Consider the following 21443-nt stretch of genomic DNA (forward strand, 5'->3'; position numbering starts at 1 on the left):
TATATGTCGGACATCGTACATTTGTATTAAAATGACATGTTTCCCCGGGGTGATAAAATGCCAATTTTGAGGCAACTAAAAAGATGGTGCATGCAAAAAGTATGACATACGCTGTAGTTCAAAACTCCGAGACAGTAGGTGGCGGTATTTAGCTTTGAAGTCTTGGCTTCAACCTGCTATTAAAGCAACAAAGAACAAGAACGTGACGTGGACTGTTTATAGCAAGTATCCAAAAGGTTTTTCCGGGTGTCTCGTGTTCAGTTTCGATGGACTTCTCTATTTGTTTTTAATATGCTGCGCCCCGATTGCTATTTATTTATCCGAAATAGACGTAGCACATATATACACACATATAAAAGAACGCGTCACGGTGTCAAACGGTAGATATAACCTGCCATGCCAGATGGTTAGCTAGCTAATTAGCTCGTAGCTAACATCCCTTGAATGATTCCTTATATAGGGTTGTGTGGTATCGACGATAGTTATAAAACGCGATTATGATATTATTTTAATTAGAGACCAAGACGAGGCTGTCTCTAATTTCATTTCGTAGAAAGCAGTAATGATATAAAGGGCACTTGGGGACGGTAAAGCCAGCCGGCTGAACATGGAGGAGAAATACAGTAGCAACGTCCTCTCTGGGAGGAAACTGGGAATGGTTGAGGTTCCTAATTCTAGGTACAGTATTAATGCTAACTAACATCATTTCCTTCTGTTGACCTGATTTGAAGTAATTGCTGCTGTTAGATTTGCCCTGATGTCATTAGATTATACATGCAGGCATGCTTATATTATATGTTCGTTGTCCTTTTCCTCTGCAGTTTAACCAAGTACATCGTTTTACTGGTTATCTCCAAGATCCTCAAGGCCCTGGGGATATTTGAATCCTATGACATCCTTAAGGTTGTTCACATTGTCCAGTTTATCTTCATATTAAAGCTAGGGTGAGTCTTGTCCAGATTATTATTAAAGATTATTTTATTGAAAGGACACTTCATCATACTAGTCCACTTGAAATGTTATGTCTTCTTCACTTCACTTCTTTACTAGCTATTAGATGTTCATTTAATCAAGGAGTTCATGAAGGAGTTGACCTTGATGTACTGTTATTCCTAGGTCTGCTGTTGTTTTACTTTTCTTTCAAAAACCCTTTTCTTCTGGAAAAGTCATCTCAAAAAGACAGGTAGGTTGGGATGTCAGACTCTGCTTACCTTTTTCACACTTATGTCCTGCCATGACGGTTAGCCCATTTCCTTTTCAATGTTTGTCTTTCTAGTGGATAAAGTTACTAAAGCATGCTGTTTTCAGCTGCATCATATCCCTGCTGGGCTTTTTTGGGTTGACTCTCTGTGGACCTCTGAGGTAAATGTCAAGTCATCCTACTTAAATGACCCGAGACAGTTTTTTCTTTTTAATGTTTGTGTGTGTGCACTTTTTCATAAACCCTTGAGGGCGCCATTAAGCTCTGCCCTGTTTCTTTTTCAGAACATTATTACTTTTTGAGCATAGTGATGTGGTGGTGATTGCTCTCCTCGGTGTCCTTTTTACCAGCACAGGAGGAGGACCATCCAAGGTAAATAGCCCTCACATGCAGAATGTGCATTCTGTATGTGTGGGTGTCATTTAGTTTACATATTGCATACCGCAGATGTGTCCAAAGTGCACCCTGGGGGCCATTTTCAGCCCACAGCTTGTTCTTTTTAAATTATTTATATATTATATTGTAAATAATAAAATGAATTCATTATTAATGAGACATACTGTACATGTACTCTTAGCTTTTAAGCAAATGAGCTTTGTCACGTATAAAGCGAAGCAAATATGTGTATGTTTTGTTCAGATAGCCTAGCATACACGTGTATTGACCTACATTGGATTGGTTTTAGCATCTTTAGTGTTCAAAATATCTCAAAGTGGGCCCTGCATTTACTCAACTGCAGAGAGGATCAGGTGTGTACTTGAGAGGGATCATTTATTTGTACCATTTGTTGTGTGAATGTGTGGAGCAAGGCATGCTGCTGTCAGTGGAGTGGTCGATGTACAATAAATTTTTACTGCATTGTTACAGTAAAAAATGGACTGCAACTGCGTTAGCAGGTTCTATTCGTCAGCCTTTTTCCTTGGTTCCTGTCAATAATGCAAGTCAGTCCATGTTGTGCTGGATGCCAAACCACTGCACTAAGCTATCCAATGTTTCCCATACATTCATTTATTAGTGGCAGCCCGCCCCGAAAATATTTTGACCCGACACAAATCGATTTGGCGCTACATGTTGGCCCTCACTCCTAAACACATTACATTGGGACTGTTTTTTTTTTCTTGTAAATGTATCACTTTATTCTCGAAATCTCATATTTTAATTTTTTTTTACAGTGTGACCATAACACTCCGTCGTACAAATCAGGTCTGCAGCGTAACCTGGTGTGCATGTTTTGTTTGTTTTTAAAATGTGATAAATGAAAAGGCTAAACGGAACTGATATAATGTTGTGGTTTGGACAGCAATTTTCCAAACTTTTCATTTATATTTAAGAGGACTAACTCATGTGCAGTTCAAACAACAAGTTTGTATTGACCAAAATCGCAATTTTTTTTAAATTATGAATACCGATACATTGTACTACAGGTGTGCTTGTCTATTTGGGTCTTACCTCTCATTTTTTGGACATGGTTGCAGATCAGTCTGACTGCTAAAATCTATTAGTCCGTTTTGGACTCTAGGCGAACCCCAGGGTGGTTTTGACTGTACTGAATGGAGCTTATGCACAGTGCCCCATTTCTGCTAACATTCACTACTACAATGATAACTGAACATCTGTCTTCCAGACCAGAGGCGCTGCTCTCTTCATCATCGCAGTGATCTGCCTTCTCCTCTTTGATAATGATGATCTCATGGCAAAAATGGCAGAGCATCGTATCCTTAATTACGCCATGTTTTGTTATCACATTTCTGTTTCCCACGTGTGTGAGCCTTGACACGCCTTGCAGCTGAGGGACATCACGACAGCGCGCTAACTCATTTCCTCTACACCACCATTGCATTTTTAGGAGTTGCAGATCACAAAGTAAGTCATTTTATTCTAAGTGTTGCTCTCATATTTTCAAGTCTTTTTTTTTTGTTGTTTTTTTTCTTATCAGCTTGTTGTCTGCTTCTTCTCATCAGGGTGGTGTTGTGCTGCTGGTGGTCTCCCTGTGCCTGAAGGTGGGCTTCCACACAGCCTCCAGGAAGCTCTCAGTGGAACTTGGTGGATCCAAGCGCCTGTATGCCCTTGACCACCTGGTGTCTGCTGTGGTGCTGCTGCCCTGGGTCATAGTGTTGTCTGCCACTACTGAAGTAAGTACAACAGTCATGTCGACCTTTTTCGTTGAAAACTGAAGCACTTTAACGCCATGAGGAATTTTACAGACATGAATTGAACTTTAAACTTGACACCCGATGCGCAGCCTCATTTAGAAAAGCATTTCAAATGTTTCACTCTTTCTCTGCAGAGTAAAGTAGAGTCATGGTCTTCTCTCATCCTGCCTTTTGCCATGATCATCTGCTCTGTGGTGATCCTTGAGTTTTACGTGGAGGCCATCTGCAGTGCAAAGATGGAGGTGCAGCGGTGCGCCCGATACGGCGCCATTGCACTCTTCTCCAGCTCCCTACTACTCGCCAACTTCTGGACCCACCCACTGACCGACCAGTTGCGCTCTATGAGCAAACCGCCCCAGGAGACCAGCACGGAGCATGTGCTCTCTGGAGGGGTGCTTGTCAGCGCTGTCTTCTTCATCATGTGTAAGTAGTAGAGTTGCTCTGAAGCTTGGTAAAAACAAAAAGTTGTGCTTGTAGGCTATGAAGTTCTTAATTCCTACTTCCTTTATTTGTGGCAGAACCTTTTCCTATGAGGCACCGAGGGCCATATACTGAAAAAAATCAAATGATAGGGAGCCATTTTCATATTTGATATTTTTTTTTAACAGGCGGGTCGCGGCAAAAAAATTTGAACTGCCACAGATAGATTTGACTTTTTAAAAAAAATACATTTGGCGCTACCTGTTTGCCCTCAAATGGGACCTTGTAGCGCAGGGGTCGGGAACATTTTTGGCTAAGAGAGCCATGAAAGCCATGTATTTTAAAATGTATTTCCGTGAGAGCCATATGATATTTTGTAACACTGAATACAACTAAACGTGTGCATTTTTATGCAAGACCAACAATTTTAGAACATGTCTTTTTTTATGCCGTTCTTATACTGACAATAACAAATACTAAATACAATACTTCTTACCGTTAATGCACTTCTGGTGCTGCATGGTTTTGCACGATACTCCTCATCTTTTCCCCCCCCATCTTCTTTGTCAAAAGGTTTTGGGCTGCAGAATTAGCTAGGAGGCAAGTTTACTTCTTGAATTGATAACAGCAAATAAATGAGTATCGGATTATATCGGACCGTATCTAAAATCTCCTATAGTAGTATTGCGGCCTCCCTGTACCGTTTCGCGCCTGCGAGGGCCGGAATGGGTCGTTTGTCTTGATGATGCGCTTGTACAGAGACGCTGAACAGGTTTGGTGTGGTGCAGGTTTATTATTATACGCTTTGATAATGATCAGACCAAAACCGGGAAAACAAACAGATACTTTGCATGTGAGACTGGTTGCTGCAGCAGTGTAAGGACACGTGACAATGCGAACGTAGGATGTGTACTAAAACGGTCAACTAAAATTCCGGTTTCCTAGCCTTTCCTCTCTCCTCCTACCTTGCACAAGCAAGTACACACCATTTATGGCTCCCAAGTACGTAAGCAACCCATGCCCATGTGACCACGCCCCTCTCCAACCGTGCAGCCTAAAACATAAACTTATAACCCGTCTCCTACAATTATTGTATTATTGTGATGTGAATGCAAAAAGTTAAATAGGCAGCAAATGTTCAAATGCAGTAGTAAGTCTTACCATTGATGAGAACAGCAATATGCAATACTGTATGTCTTTTTTTTCCCCCATTTTGTGTAAATGACCACTGATATCACTGTGAAAAGGGTAATAATAATATAAGCGCCTGTTTAGAAAGTCACTTCACCAAACCAACAAACTTTACAAGATACAAATAAAACAAGAAAGGATAAAATCAAACAAATTGTGTGTAGAAGTAATTACAGTGAGTATGCAACCTTAAACAGGTGAGTTTTGAGTCTGGATTTGAAGATATGAAGGGACTTAATGTAGTATCATATGTCCAATCTCAAACAAACTTTTGTGTCGCACCACACGACTATGGTGTGTTTAAGGACAGGTTTAAAGACATTAACATTGTGCACTTTTTTAACAGTGCCTGTATTATCACATATTTATAAATTATTACTGACTCAGGGTGAATTTTTGGGGGAAAAAATACTTTTCTGACCAAAAATCAGTCAATTGGTCGAGTCATGAATGCTGAATCGCAAATGTGTGGTGCTCCACCATGCACAATGAAACCCACTGTTGGACCACATTCTCCTTATTTTATGGTTACATTTTGAGACCATTCTCGCCGCTTCTTCTGCGGGTCCACACTGTATTTACATTGGAAGTTTGCGCGCCTTATTTAAGAGTTGTGGTCTTTATTCTTCTCACGCAGCATCCAGTATTCTCTCATCCCCTTCAAAGAAAGGTCAAAAGGGCACCCTGGTGGGTTACTCACCTGAAGGGACACCCTTGTACAACTTCATGGGTGACGCTTTGCAGCACACATCTCAGTCCCTGCCACGGTTCATCAAAGATTCCCTAAAACAGATCCTGGAGGAGTACGACTCACGGCAGATCTTCTACTTCCTGTGTCTGAACTTGGTATGTGCAGTGTAACTAACGTTCATGGCAATGTATGGATTCATATAGCACATAAACCATGACAAGCCAAGTCCTGCTGTGTGTTTATCCAGTCCATGTGTTGTTCTTGAGTGAAGTTGACACACTGCTGTCAGATATGTTTATGTGAGGATCTTTGTGTTCCAGGCTTTCACCTTTGTGGAGCTCTTTTATGGTGTTTGGACAAACAGTCTTGGACTGATCTCGGATGGCTTCCACATGTTGTTTGACTGCTCAGCTTTAGTCCTCGGCCTGTTTGCCGCACTAATGACTCGTTGGAAAGCGACCAGGATCTTCTCCTACGGGTAAAATGTGGTTTTGCCTCATTGAGACATATTTTGGGACTCGCATTTGCGTTCGATAGTTGATTTGTTGTTGTATTTTCAGGTATGGTCGTGTCGAAATCCTTTCTGGGTTCATCAATGGCCTGTTCCTGATGGTCATCGCTTTCTTTGTCTTTGTGGAGTCTGTTACCCGTTTAGTGGACCCTCCTAACATAAACACAGACATGCTGACTGTGAGTGAAATGCTTTCCATCTTCTTGTAAAAGCGTGTTCCCTTACACCCATCCACCGTGATGTTCCACTGTAGCATCGATTCGTTATTTCCTTCAAAATGTGCAGACAGTAATCTACACACAATCATTTATTTGCCAGTAAAAGCAGCTACTGTTTTATGTGACCGCTCAGGGATGTTGTCCACTACGAGGACATAAACCATACCAGGCAGTTAGAAAGAAATTGTCACCTCGGTATTGATCTGCAGTCCAGGGAAACGATGCTATTGAAGGGTCCATCTTAGAAACTCATAGCTTGGTCTTTTATGGTCGTCCTATTCTTCACTTATTAGCATGCGTTGAGCCTTGTCTTTTTGTGCAAAAGCTGTACATTGTAATCATACAAAGAAATGATCGCAGCACCTCGATAAGAGTATCAAAATATGATATGAAAACAGGATCATACTAAAAATATACACAAATAGAGAAAAAGGATTTGCCGCAGGTTGAAAAATCCTTTATTAATCGCCCATTTTTCTTATGTCTGGTTCAAATCACAAGAAAATGTGAGAGCAATGGCTAGTTTCGCTTATGTCGACAACCGCTTATGTTGGTGTGAGTCAGCCAATCTGAGGGACGTCCCATTGTAATTGCCAAGTTCTTTTATACTTAAGCTCGCCTGAACTTGGAGGCTGAGAAGATGGCACAGGACGCTTTATGAACTTCACTCGAGTACATTGTCTTGGGTTCACTTCACTCCCCAACTATTTACAGGAGCTTGTCAGGTGAAGCTGATAACCTTAATTAAATCAAAGAGGAATAACAAAACGTTGTTCAATGCTTGTACCGTATTTTCTGGATTATAAATTGCTCCAGAGTATGTCGCATCAGTCAAAAATGCGTCATGAAAAGGAAAAAAAAACACACATCACACTGGACTATAAATTGCATTTACTGCTATTTATGATGGAGGGATCATCAGACAAAACCAATCGAAATAAGTCAGTAGTTGTTACATACCAGTGGTCTCTCCATGTCGTGCATCTCACATAGGGATCACATGTCCTATTAGTATCGTGGTTATTAGACTAGTTTTATTATCATCATACTAACTAGAATCTTTTTTTGAAAGCTGTGTGTTAATAGCGTCATTGTTGTCATTCCCCAGGCTTTGAAGACTTGGTTAGTACAGTCATGTGATGTTTACATTTATACAGTATAAATAAGTCTAACAGCGATTGACTTAGTCTGACCTCTGCATCGTGTCTCCTACAGCCGGTGTCTGTCGGCGGTTTATTGGTCAACCTTGTGGGAATCTGCGCTTTCAGCCACGCTCACTCCCACGGTGGAAAAAGTTGCTCCACGCACGACCACGGCCATTCACACCATGGACACTCCCATGGCGACCACAGCCATGGAGGCCACAGCCATGGAGGCCACAGCCACACTCATGGAGGACACGGGCATGGCGGTCATGGACACGGACATGGACATGGCGGGCATGGGCATTCCCACAGCTCAGGGGGCATGAATGCCAACATGAGAGGTGCGGTGAAAATAAAAGCTTCCAGGAAGTAGAAGCCAAATGTAATGCTCCGGTGTTCTTCTCAGGTGTCTTCCTTCATGTCCTGGCTGACACGTTGGGAAGTGTCGGCGTCATCATCTCCACCGTCCTCATACGCCAGTTTGGCTGGTTGATTGCCGATCCTATTTGCTCCCTCTTCATTGCCACGCTCATCTTCCTCAGCGTCATCCCTTTGCTGAAGGATGCTTGTGAGGTTCTTCTGTTGAGAACTCCACCCGAGCACGAGAAGGACCTGAACAATGCTCTGGAGAAGGTGAAGACAATGATAGGGCAAAATAACTGCAAAGCCAAAGACGCTGTAACCTTTGGATGTAGCCCGTGTTCTACAAATGTTGTGGATAGTCCTGTTACGATAATCAGTAAATCGATTAACTACACGTTAAATAAAAACAAACTCGATCATTTTGCCTGCCTTGATATATTGGCATGTGCATGCGTGTTTGATCTACCAAGCAGGCTGGATGACAAGAGGGTTCACTCTGTACATTTGTTTCAACACGTGGGCACATTGGTTCTATAGCGGAATGAACGGAGTGAGTGAACCCTCCTGTCATTCAGTCTATGCGGGAGCACTGGCGAGTGCGCGCACACACACACACACACACACACACACACACACACACACACACACACACACACAGTGGTGCAAGTGGGGAGTAAAGCGACATTTACATTTTGCCTCTGCATTGCCGTGGCAATGCGTGTCATTTATTTATGTATTTATGGCACGCCCGAAAAGCGTGAAGACTAGTTTGTGTACTGTTTGCATTCTGATTACACATAAATTATGCACTTGGCACGCAATTCGTGACCGAAAATGGTGCGCATTGGCAGGAATTGACCATACTCCCGCTGGGTATGTATTGTCACCACCCCTTCCGCTTTGAAGCAGTCCCGCGTGACGCCACACAACAGCAGGCATCACCCCTATATAGCTTCATTAATTTGTGTATTGCTTTCAAAATGGTGTACCTGCGTTATTATGCCATGTCTTATCATTACTTTAATGAAAAAATGGTCTCAAAATAATGTTGACAATAATGTTGTTTAATTTGCAGGACAATTATCGTCCAGCAAAATGTGTTATCGTGACAGGCCTGGTTGTGGATAAAGACTCTTCCAACTGATTCAATGCGTTGTCTTTCCAGATTGAAAAGATTGAAGGGATTTTGTCATACAGAGATCCTCATTTCTGGAGACATTCAGCCAGCGTGATCGCAGGGACCATCCACCTCCAGGTCATGTCAGATGTGGTGGAGCAACGCATCATACAGCAGGTTAATACCAACTGCAAGTGCCAGAATCTTTCTGTGGCGGTCCGCTACAAATTAGTGAATGTATGGGAAGCACTTCTCAGTGGTTAAATTATTTATTACCTTAAAGGTTCTACTGTATTTTATGCTTGGTGAGCGTTTAAAACAGTGGTTAGTGCCAGTCATAGTGGAAACCCTCGAACACGATGGTGTACACCAGAGATAAAGGGGCCCTCCAGCTGAAGTAGTCCTACTGAGATGAGCTGGCTTGTGGGAGTCCTGAAGCAGCGCACAGCCTCTGCAGTAAAGGATTTACTGCTGAACCGTTGAGGCGAAGAGAGAGCTGAACCAGAAGGCAAAGCTCTCAATTTACCGGTCCAACTACTGCATGTTTCCACCCTGACTTATGGTGACAAACTCCATGATAGACTGACACGATCGGCTTGACTGTGTTTTCTCTTGCAGGTGACGGCTATTTTGAAAGATGCCGGAGTGAATAATCTCTCGGTGCAGTTGGAGAAGGAAGCTTACTTCCAGCACATGTCTGGGCTCAGCACCGGATTTCAGGATATTCTAGCTATGACGCAGCAGATGGAGTCTATGAAATACCTGAAAGATGGGACGTGTGTCATGTAGCCTCCATTTGTGGGACCAAATCAGATCTTATTAATTGCAATGGTTTTTACATGGATTGTACAGTGTATGTATGTGATTTGAATAAATCTGTATATATTTGTTTTTATCTGACGCAGACTTTCACTTTTCTTTGATTACTATCAATAACCTAAAAAACAGTGAAAACACACCGCAATCACAACCGTAGCTTTAATTGAGCATTAATCTAATGCATATAAATGTGAGGATAAACATAGCAGTTTTGTTTTTGTTACTGCACAGAGAAAAGTAAAATGGTGCGCTATGAAAACGATTCCACAAAACTGTGACCACGTGCTTGAATGGGCCGTCCAAAAGCCTTTAGAGTCCTCTGAAATGTCCAAAAAAAAAAAAAAAGAACAGTTCATGCATGCTGCTTGATGCTGCTGTTTTCCTCTACTCGATCTCGTTGAATGTTCCCACGGGGGCTTTCGTCTCTGTTGCTGCAATGGAAACAAAGACATCAGGACGCTGCAGCAGATGTGACTTCCTGAACGCTGTTGAGCTCCACAAGCACCGTACACCATGTTTAGTAAATACACATTTCAACTGGTACGGCATTGCCGTTGCAGAACCTAGACCTAAACCAAGTGAAGCAAACCCACATTGTTGCACTACCAAAAAAGGCATATAAAGTGGAACCCGCATGGGAAACAAATTGTTCAATAATTAATTTTTAGTGCATAATAACAAATTAACAATAAAAGGAAAAAAGGCAGCGGCTGTACCATTACACCACCAGGGGCTGACAAGTGAGTTGGTGAATTCTGCCATTTTATTCAGAAGTTTACCTGGACATGGTCCGCTTTCCAAGACGATGTCATCAATGGCAATGTCACTCCTGACTGATGAACCTCTGGTTGCCTCGAACACAATCTGGCACAGTGCAACAACAGCAAGCAGTCATTTTAGTTTATTTTCTCCAGTTTCAGCCTCAATATGAGCAAATGGAAACGGGCAAATCTCCATTAAAGCCTCAAAGGAAACATGCCAAACAGGACTCTGTCTCTAGCCAAAAAAATGGGTGAGTTATTTTTGCCGTCTTGCCTGATGTTGGCCGTCGCTCTGGTACTCCACCGCAGCCCTCAGCCAGGCGACGCTCAGCTCGCCTCTTCGTTGCCACAACAAAACATCTTCTCCGTCTTTTTCCAGGTGAACGCTGAGCTGACCCATGCCCGAGCCGTACATGTGGTAGTAGAAGCACAGACACTGAGGCTCTCTCGAACCCCTGAGAGGGCGGGACAGCAGGCGGACCGTCTGGCTGGGAAGCATTGGAGATGCTTCCATGTACAGGTAGTATCCTGTCAATCAAGTAACGACGGGTTTGTTAATCATATCTGCCTTTCCTAACGTGTTTTTGCCTCACCAAGTCCAGTCGTATGGTCTCCTCTGGGTCCAGTGAATGAGGTCGGAGTCGGTCCTCTCCTCCACTCCCAGTCGGCAGCATCACTCTGCTTGTCCTGCGTGTAACCACACAAACCCGCTTCAAAGTCACACCACCCTGGGAGGGATGAGGACATCCCTGCAGTAGAAAAACTCATTAACTCTTCAACATCACAAAGAAAATGGAATCAGAATCTTGCTTGGTTGGTGTTGTTGAGTATCGCTGCAGAAACAAGTCTGACTCACTAATGAAGCGTAAATATTTCCAGGCTGGTGAATCCTTGAAAGATGTTTTACCTGCTGTCAGCTCGCAGTCTCCCAGACTCATGCTGATGTCATCCAGTGCCACAGATCCACAGTCCCACAGACTCTTGCAGGAGCTGATAAAAACCACCTGAACGGTAAAGGTAACTCGTTAAAACAAACCATTGCTTGCACATGAGCTTGTGACTCCATCCCAATGTCCTCTCCTGACCTTGGCAGGTTGTGATGTGTGGAAGGTCACATCTGTTGCTATCCATATCCCTCTGGACTTCTCCCCCTGAGTCCAGATCTTCTCCTGGCTGCTGCCCAGCTGCAGGTACACTGCCAGGGCCTGGTCCGTGTGGTTGAAACCTGCAGTTGTTCTTGGCTGGTGAGTCACTTGCATACATGCATACATATTGAGACGCCGAAATGTGAAATGGTTGCCTCTCACCCCTGAGAATGAAGTAAAATCTCAGACAGTACTTCATGTTGGCAGCCAGTGTGGGACTCACTAAGCGACTCATGTAGCTGGACTGCGTGCCCAGCTGGGAGTGAGCCAACAAGAAAGTACCTGAAAGTAAATAAAAAACAATAGAGTGACTATTCATGCATTTATTAAGAAACTAAGGAAAATGCATTTCTTGATCTATTATACATATTTGCCCAGATCCATCCATCCATCCATTTTCTATGCCGCTTATCTTCATTAGGGTCACGGAGGTATGCTGGAGCCTATCCCAGCTGACTTCGGGCGAGAGGCGGGGTACACTCTGGACTGGTCGCCAGCCAATGGCAGGGCACATATAGACAAACAACCATTCACACTCACATTCATACCTATGGACAATTTAGAGTCGCCAATAAACCTAACATGCATGTTTTTGGATTGTTTTTTGACCAAAAATCTGCAAATTTGTTGGGCCCTGCTTGCTGAATCACAAAAATGCGGGGATCCACGCTACAGTCGTCCCTCGCCACTTTGCGGTTCGAACATTGCTCCCTCACTCTATCACGGTTTTTCCAAAATGAATGAATGAATGAATAAATGATGGCCCATTACTAGTCCAGAAATAGTGAAAGACAAGTCATGTGTAGTATTGCAGCCACTAGGCTGTAATGTTAGTAATGTTACATTGATGAGACATTACCTTAGATTACATTACCTTAACACTGCATGGAGTCAGCCATGGCATGTCTGACATGACATAGTGGGAAAAAAAAAAAAGTTCTCCTCCCATTCCGTGTGGAAGTGGTACCTTTTTGGCTTCTTACTTCGTGCCCCCCACACACACACACTCTGTTTGAAACCCTTTCTTAAGTTTAGAACAAATAAGTTGGAGGCTAACTATTTAGCTTGCTGTGCTTAAAGCATCGGCCGTCTCTTGTGTCCCTGCAGTGATCTTGTAACGTGCGCATAAGAGTTGCTCAGTGCCATGTAAACAAAGAATAATAGGAGGGTAAAGGTGACGAAGGCGTCTAATAATGGTAAAAACCAAACTATGAAAATATTCCTACGTTGTGGAAAATCACTTATCTCGGTCGGGTTTGGAACCAATTAACCGCCATAAACGAGAGACGACTGTATTCCTTTTGTGTTTTTTCAGCAGTGTCGATGTAGTTCTGCTCAGACGGGAGATTGATCACACGAAAAGAGCCAAGCTATGATAAGCTGAGAAGTAACATTCAGTCAGTGACATTTTTCAGCCTTTTTTGGTATCAGAATGAAAGTCAACTTAAAATACAACCTGCTCCTGATGTGTGGTCCCCGTTCCTAAATATGTTAGGCTTCACGCACACCCTCCTCCACAATGATCCGATCTTTTGGTCCTGGGTGTACTGGCAGAAGCCTGACTCAAAGTCACAGTTGGCAATGGAGGGATCAAAGGTGGGCTCTGTGGAAAAAAGGATCCAGTATGTCAGATCAGGGTTGATAATGTGGCTCTGAAGACACAAGGTCAGCAAGAATGATGGATTCCTGTCATTGGTGAACCAGGGTTGCTCACGTCACAGCAGGCATTTTGCTCTAATCCTGAAGATTTGAAGATGGTTGCTTAGCAACTCAAACTGTCAGCTCCTTCCACAAATTTTCTATGAGATTTAAAGTCCGAAGATTGGTTAGGCCACTCCAGGGTCTTCATGTTTCCTTTTGAACCATTTCTTTGTTGCCCCAGCAGTGTGTTTTGGGTTATTGTCATGCTGGAAGAGCTACCTATGACACATCTTCAGTGTTCCACAAGGTTCTCATCCAACACTCCACCTCTTTCAGCAACCTCTCAGTGCGTGAAGTCTTCCTGTACCCTTAGCAGAGCAACAGCCTCAAAGTAGAATATTTCTGTGTTTGGCAGTGGGCATGGTATTTGTGTCCCCCCAAACACGCTGAGTCAGGTTGATGCTAAAGACTTCGGATGGGCCTGCACAAGTGCCTTCTTGAGCACATTTACATACTGCATTTATCAGACTACGACTGTATGAAATTGACAGTGACGTGCGCTCACCTGTCATGAAGAAAAAGACAAAAGTAAAGAACATGAAGCAAATAGGAGGGTTGTGAATGATAAACCGATGCGATCGGATACCCGGTTTGACATACGGTTGCACCGGTAGAAGCCTCCTGGATCGATAAGAATCAGCCATAAATCCTTAGATGAATTGTAGAGACATGCACCGGGTATCGCAAGACTAGCAACCGTTTGACGGGCTGTCCATCTCCTAAACAACACAAGAGCCTGGGCTGCCGGCAAAAGGATTGTTGCGCAATCACCGTAGATTACTGTGGCTGAAGACAAGAACGGATATAAATAGTAGCGATGTGTACGTTATTGTGATCTGATTTATTATTTGTTCATCATATATTATGTATTGTGTAAAACCAAGACAGGAACAACATCAAATTAAAATCACTCAATGAATACAGAGCCACCATCCACCAGTACGAGCCTGAAGTTTGTTTTGTAGAGAGAAGATTTTGCTAGCCTGAATTAACAAGCATGAGGTTGTGCACAAATGCAACGAACAAATATTCACATTAGCACCCAATACCGCCATCAAATCTTACCTTTATACATTCCCACATAGTATCAGTATTTGGGACCACATATGAGGTGAAAGAAAAAAGGGAAAATTTCAGTATAGTAGTCTATTTTTGCAGCATGTGAGAAAATTAGATGGTGCATTCAGGGGCCGTCGAACAAAGTGGGACAGGTTGCCGCTCCTAACAAACATATGCAAAACTGTGAGATTTCTAACAGTACGTTATTTTTAAAATCAAATAATGGCCCATATTTCCAAAATTGATATATATTTACATAAAATTTGAAGTTTTTTTTTTCAGTGGTTTTTAAAATTTTTTTTAATCATGATGTGCTCTCTTGCACATTTGAAAATACTTCAAGAATGCCACTTTTATAAGGTAAGATGAATGTCTACATCAACAACCACTGAATCGAATCGAATCAAATCGTATCGCTTGTACACTGTATCAAACGGTTCCATTTTTTAAATACATTGTTTTTGAATGACATCGTAACCTGTGGCTCTAGTTTCGAATCGAATCGTCCATCACAAAGAGAGTTACATTCCTAGTAAATATTAATATTTGTCCCTGGAACTGTTGTCATTCCAATCATTTTTAACATTTTCTGGAGTAAAAATCGCTGAGTTTGCATATTTCCTGATCAAATCCAGAGATGAACCACCGTGAGCGTGGCTTCTCAGCTAACTCCGCGAGAGTGTGCACACTCATGGCCCCTTCAAGTGTCTGTTTGTCAGCATGTTGCCAGTAATATAATGTTGCAGAATCAGTTATTATACACCATCGCTTTCTCTAACCTGTGTAATGTCTTTCATGTAAGTGTGACATCATTATTCTTGCTAATCAGATAATAAAATACAGTACATGTAAGTGTAAGTGTCAAACGGAGTGTCATCCTGACGAGGTGGGGGCGTGCGTGAGCTGGAAGGTGCTTGTCACTGACATCCTTTTCTACTTTCTGCTTAAGGAAAAAAATCAAATGCGTTCAATATATTTTGATGCTGTGCTGAATGAATGAATGAACTTGACTGCCAGGATTATATACCCGAACTCACCTCGAGGTGATCAGACTTTGACAACAAAGCTTTTCCTGGAGAAGGAAAGGCTGCATGTGCTTCATATTCAAATAAAAGGTAATTTTCCTTTTCATGATGAGCAACCTTTATTAACAGAAATAAAACTCCAAAGGAGTCAGTGCCTCACCAGCCAAGAACCTCACCGCACGTCACTGGAAACTGAAGCAGTGAGTGATTGAGCTCACCTGTGTCAGAGCTGCAGAACTCAGGTGAAAATGAAATGTCATCAAGTGCAACGTGCCCTCCTCTCGGGCTATTGAAGGCCACCTCGAAAACCACCTAAAGGGTATGACAAACATTACATTACATTACATTACAAACATGACATTACTATCCATCTGTTGTCATACCTGTTTTCCAACACCTCAGTGTTTGTACAATTCGGTTTTGGACAAAAATATTTGCCAAAATTACAACGTACAATTTAACAAACTGGTTCGTCTTAAATGTTTGCATCGACAATAAGTCCCATACTGGCGAAGAAAGAAAAAAATCAGGAAAGCTAATGTTGGGGAAGGGGTAAAGGAGTTTACAAAACAGATCACAAACGATGGAAGATGATCTCTCTAACCTTCCCTCCTTCCTTGCCGTCTTCGCCAACAAAAGTCTTCAATAAAAGTGATGTTAAATGTTAATTTATCCATTTCATTTGTCATTTGTAATTATTTTTGCATTGTTTTCGGCATGTAAAGTTACATTTATTCTCAAAAAAATGTATTGTTTGTTAATATTTTTAGCTGTTTGGAACGGATTAATGGGATTTTCTTAATTTCTTATGGGAAAAATTGCTTTGATTTTCGGACAAATTCACTTTTTGTCAGACCTTTTTGGACAATTTGATAACAAAAACCGAAGTACCAATGTATCCACGCTTTGCTGTCCAAATCAAACTATAGCAAGCGTTGCTAGGCAACCATTGTGTGTTCCACTGGGCATCCTCCTTGCCTGGAGGTTCCTCGGTACTTAGAAAGTACAGTACTTCCCCCAAGCAGGGACACCTTGTGGCCCTGAAAAATGATCAGTGACTTTACTTTGGTCCAAACGTGCATATCTCTAGGGGAAAGTTCCTGTTTGCCTCAACTGCTTCAAGACTCAATTGCCCAACAATCAATTCTACACAATCCACAGTATTCTTAACGATAAATCAATTGATTACGATCCCTGTGTTTGACATTGACACATGAGTCCACTGTCCTTTGGTACAATCAGCCAGTATTACAGCTACTGCCACATGTTTCACTACTGTCACGTTATGTTCATACTTACCTGCACAGAGTAAGGAGCCCTGAGGTCCACCTGCACAGGTATCCACTCTCCGTGTGTCCCGCTCCAGTCGCTTTCGCTCTCTGGATCCACCCTCCACAGCTCCTGGTACTGACCCAGTCGGTCTCGAGTGTAAACAGAGAAGAGGTTCCCTCCTTCGTCACTGCGCTGATAGTGAAACGTCAAGCAGCCAGACATGGGCACCGTGGTCATCGGAGACACCAGTTTGGCTACTTCTTTGAACGTTTTGGAGTAGATGGAGTCCACGTACATAAAGTGACCTAAGGACCGAAGAAAATGTTATTAGATTATTATTCATAGTGGCTAGCATGTTGGCCACACAGTCAGGAGATCTGAAAGATCTGGGTTCGTATCTCCGTTTGGGTTTTCTCCGGGTACTCTTCCTCCCACATTCTGTATGAATGTACGTGTGAATGGTTGTTTGTCTGTATGTGCCCTGTGATTGGCTGGCAACCAGTCCAGGTTGTACCCTGCCTCTCGCCTAAAAGTTAGCTGGGATAGGATAGCATAATAGCATACCCCTGCTACCCTAGTGAGGACAAGCGGCATAGAAAATGAATGAATAACTTGGTAAATATGCAAAAGATGTGCATTTCTGCATTGACCGTGCGCCTAATTTGTGTTAATTTTTCACATCCAGGTGTTCTGTGTGTACTCTCTAGGTCATAACCAACTCTCAGGCACAGTGAGGCACCTGCAAGTCAGATCATTCTCCGTAAAGCGTACCACATTGCCGTCAGGTCTTACAAGGAAGCTGACGTTAACAAATGATACAAATCATACAGCATGTCCTTTCATTTCAGTCTCTTTGAAGAATCATTTGAAGCCTATTGGTACTGAAGGATTTTCCTCTGGGTCTTGCTACAAAAGTAGTCCAGTCTATGTCTGAGGTCACTGGTCTCGTAGCCATAGACCACTTGGACTCTCATCCTTGGATGTAAATGTCTGGAACACCAAACACTCTGGTTCAGGGACTCGATAACCCCTCATGCTTGGCCCAGTTGACTTAATGAGGACCAGAAGTGTAGGTATCATTGCAAGGGCGGTGAACCTACAACTTCAGGGCTCTGAGTAGTATCCAGAAAGTAATTGAACACCTGGATTTTGGCCTTCAACCAGGACACACATCGTACAAGACCCTCCAGTTACAGAGACAGGTTGTCCAGTGCAACACCAAGAACACCCATTGGCTCCTCAAATATCACAACATCATTGGTAGAGTCAAGGTTGGTAAAGCTCTCTTCAGTAATAGATGCCACCACGACCCAATACCCAATCCATACTGGTATTGAACAGTGTGGAATCTAGAACACTATGCGGGTCAACTTGTCTAGTATCTTGTGATGGATCACAAATCCTTACGACATCCCAAAGGGCTGCATGATGACGTTGAAACCTACATAAGCTGCACTAAGTCTGTGTTTCCAGTAATTAGCAACAACAGCAGACTCCCAAACGCCAATGAAGCTTGTATGCAAAGATAGGGCTGCCTTTTGCTCCTTGAAGATACCACGGACTCCCACCACTTTAACTTTACCCCCTTCAACTCTTAACTGCAGTGCAGATTTTCCCCACCCAATGATGCATGTTTTTTGTCACAGACATGAAGGCAAGGCAACCACCGGCTTTGAAAGTCACAGACGGTCGTGCGTTCAACTCAACCAGTTGAAAGGGGATGCAGTAAATTCCCTGTTGCTCAGATGATAGCAAATTAAATCAAGTCATTTTACTCTATTTAGAAGTGACAGATGTTGGCCAAAGAACAAATGTGACCAAACATATGTGAGTTGCGGCTTTAAAGAATGCTGGATGATCTATGGAGACTTGACTATAAACATCTGGATATAAATGATCCTGAAAGGAAAAGTGCAATGCCATTTATCCTGGCATCATTTTTTTAAATATGTGGCGCTGGAGACTATCCCAGCGAACTGGTTTTGACAGCCATTCCCATTCACACCATCACTGTGTAGGAACTGTTCGCACTTTGTTCGGCGGTCCTTGAACGTACCATATTTGTGTGCTGTGACTGTCTATACCACGACTCTGATTCATCTGTCCATCAATCATCTTACGTTATCATTCATTAGTGGTGAGTACAGTTTATACTTTAAAAATGTGTGAGACATATTTAGGGCTTAAACCTGGATTGTGTTGCAAGTGAACAATGACAATTAAAGGGTGAAGGCGAGGGTTTTGGAGCTGCCTGTAATCTATGATCAATAGTCACTTTTATTGCAAATGTTGATCCAAGATCAGAGGAGAATGTCAACATGTAGGTGTGTGTGTGTAAAAAATGGACTTTTTTATAGGTGCATCAATTACTCACGACTTTTCACAAAAACCCTAAACCTTTTTCACCAAAAAGCTCACCCTGACTGAACCCTAACCCCAAAATCGGATCAAATGAAATTAGCATTTGATCTTTACTTGAAAGAGACAGTACTATATAAATGAAATCAAATATATACATAACGTTCAACACTTTTGCAAATCAATGCCAGAATTCTAACTTCTAATACATGACTTTGAAATACTTCTGGGCGTACTATGTGAGTGTGTTTCGCACTCACCTGTCCTGTTGTTGTGTGTGTGGTCGTCTGGCAGGTTGTTGTGAAGCAGCTGGCCCCCGCCACCACTTCCCACATACCAGTTTACATTCGCATTCCACTGGTTATTGTACCCGCAGAGGTGAGACTCCTCGTAGTCGCACTCTACATGCACAAACGTGAGACAGTCCATGATTAGTGATGTGTTTTTTTTTTTTTGTTGCATTTCAAGTGTGTGTGTTCTTTTGGGCTCCTGTTTAATGATTCTACACTGTTATGCGCATCGCTTTCCGTCAGTATGATGACAATGCTTCTGGACCACTTTGAAGCTCTTCTATGTGTAAATGACTTCCAGCTGACTGCTAAGGAGAACCAGATGTAGAGAGCACATTACACATGTCATACTGATTGGGGTCATAGTTCAAAAAGGGCATCTGGGCGGCATACTAAATGTAACTACAGTGTGCCAAACCCAAAATACAGTTTGATTGATAGACTGATTGAATAAGTCTGAGGGGTCTTAGGGTGTGTGAGGGAAGAAGAGTGACATCACCGACCCAGGCAGTATCCGGGGCTGATGTGGATCTCAAATACGGCCACGCTGCTCCCAGCCGTCCGCCCAGGTTTACCTTCAATGACAACCTGATAGACAACACATGTTCCGCATCAGCAAAAGAGCGTTACTATGGGATGATGTCATCGAAGGGGAGCGATCATATCAAAGGTCAGACAACGTACAGTACAGTAGATCCCTGCTTTTTCGGCCAGTGAATGAATTGATATGCCCATAAAAATGCCTGTTTTTGATATGTTGCAGTTTTCGTCAGACCTTTTTGAATGAATTAATAACGAAAACCGAGGTACCGTTGTATTATATTAGATTTAGCTCCACGACCCTCCCCCGTCTCTTTTCAATATGCCTCGTACACTTTTAAACACATTTTTAATTATAAATGCACAGTGGTGTGAAAAAACGATTGCCCCCTTTCTGATTTCTTATTTTTTTTGCATGTTTGTCACACTTAAATGTTTCAGATCATCAAACAAATATAATTTTAGTCAGTGACAACACAACTGAAGACAAAATGCAGTTTTTAAATACAACTTTTTATTATTAAGGGAGAAAAAAATCCAAACCTACATGGCCATGTGTGATAAAGTGATTGCCCCCCTGTTAAAACATAACTGTGGTTTATCACACCTGAGGTCAACTTCTCTAACCACACCGATTACAGCCTGATTACTGCCACACCTGTTCTCAATCAAGAAATCACTTCAATAGGACCTGCCTGACACAGTGAAGTAGACCAAAACATCCTGAAAAGCTAGACATCATGCAGAGAGCTAAAGAAGTCAGCAAAGTAATTTAGATCTATCAGTTTGGAAAAGGTTATAAAGCCATTTCTAAAGCTTTAGGACTCCAGCGAACCACAGTGAGAGCCATCATCCACAAAACATGGAACAGTGGTGAACCTTCCCAGGAGTGGCCAGCCAACAAAGAGGTCACCTAAAACCCCACAACAACATCCAAAGAACTGCTGGCCTCACTTGCCTCAGCTAAGGTCAGTGTTCATGACTCCACCTTAAGAAAGACACTGGGCAGACACTGTTCCAAGACGAAAACCACTGCTGAAAAAAAGAGCATTGAGGTTCATCGCAATTTTGCCAGAAAACATCTTGATGACCCCCAAGACCTTTGTGAAAATACTCTGTGGTCTGACAAGACAAAAGTTGAACTTTTTGGAAGGTGTGTGACCCATTACATCTGGCGTAAAAGTAATGCCGCATATTAGAAAAAGGACATCATACCAACAGTAAAATATGGTGGCGGTAGTGTGATGGTCTGGGGCTGTTTTGCTGCTTCAGGACCTGGAAGACTTGCTATGATAAACGGAGCCATGAATTCTGCTTTCTACCAAAAAATCCTGAAGGAGAATGTCCGGCCATCTGTTTGTGACCTCAAGCTGAAACCAACTTGGGTTCTGCAGCAGGACAATGACGTGGCTGAAGAAAAACAAAACTTTGGAGTGGCCTAGTCAAAGTCCTCACCTGAATCC

The 21443-nt window shown here is 42.6% G+C and overlaps 2 protein-coding genes across 4 annotated transcripts in view; one reads left to right on the plus strand and one right to left on the minus strand.

Annotated features, from left to right (window-relative positions):
• Positions 1-198: 198 nt before the first annotated feature.
• On the plus strand, positions 199-9892 carry slc30a5 (solute carrier family 30 member 5). Its single transcript, XM_054758127.1, has 16 exons — positions 199-678; positions 822-944; positions 1117-1183; positions 1277-1362; positions 1486-1573; positions 2826-2913; positions 2988-3064; positions 3163-3333; positions 3489-3777; positions 5603-5811; positions 5977-6134; positions 6217-6346; positions 7601-7871; positions 7937-8163; positions 9059-9187; positions 9629-9892. Exons 1-16 carry the CDS (start codon positions 608-610, stop codon positions 9797-9799), a joined length of 2355 nt encoding a protein of 784 aa, XP_054614102.1. The 5' UTR covers positions 199-607; the 3' UTR covers positions 9800-9892.
• An 86-nt stretch (positions 9893-9978) lies between these two features.
• Positions 9979-21443, minus strand: part of LOC129170479 (MAM domain-containing protein 2-like) — a 43161-nt gene continuing 31696 nt past the window's right edge. For all 3 annotated transcript variants that reach the window (XM_054758128.1, XM_054758130.1, XM_054758129.1), the window contains 12 exons: positions 19944-20028; positions 19411-19551; positions 16820-17097; positions 15739-15832; positions 13192-13338; positions 11898-12017; positions 11676-11815; positions 11498-11594; positions 11184-11339; positions 10865-11118; positions 10609-10693; positions 9979-10260 (listed from right to left, as the gene is read on the minus strand). In XM_054758128.1, coding sequence (XP_054614103.1) covers positions 10214-10260; positions 10609-10693; positions 10865-11118; positions 11184-11339; positions 11498-11594; positions 11676-11815; positions 11898-12017; positions 13192-13338; positions 15739-15832; positions 16820-17097; positions 19411-19551; positions 19944-20028 — 1644 coding nt within the window. In that variant the 3' untranslated portion in view covers positions 9979-10213. The remainder of the gene's footprint in view (positions 10261-10608; positions 10694-10864; positions 11119-11183; positions 11340-11497; positions 11595-11675; positions 11816-11897; positions 12018-13191; positions 13339-15738; positions 15833-16819; positions 17098-19410; positions 19552-19943; positions 20029-21443) is intronic.

The sequence above is a fragment of the Dunckerocampus dactyliophorus genome, chromosome 17 (assembly GCF_027744805.1).
Source record: "Dunckerocampus dactyliophorus isolate RoL2022-P2 chromosome 17, RoL_Ddac_1.1, whole genome shotgun sequence".
In the NCBI taxonomy this organism is placed as follows: domain Eukaryota; kingdom Metazoa; phylum Chordata; class Actinopteri; order Syngnathiformes; family Syngnathidae; genus Dunckerocampus; species Dunckerocampus dactyliophorus.

Bases quoted from the DNA above. Each gene is read 5' to 3' on its own strand.
- slc30a5 (XM_054758127.1), top strand. From the start codon at position 608: ATGGAGGAGAAATACAGTAGCAACGTCCTCTCTGGGAGGAAACTGGGA. The intron at 3,778-5,602 runs GTAAGTAGTAGA...CTTCTCACGCAG, and splicing joins CGCTGTCTTCTTCATCATGT to CATCCAGTATTCTCTCATCC. The intron at 6,347-7,600 runs GTGAGTGAAATG...TGTCTCCTACAG, and splicing joins TAAACACAGACATGCTGACT to CCGGTGTCTGTCGGCGGTTT.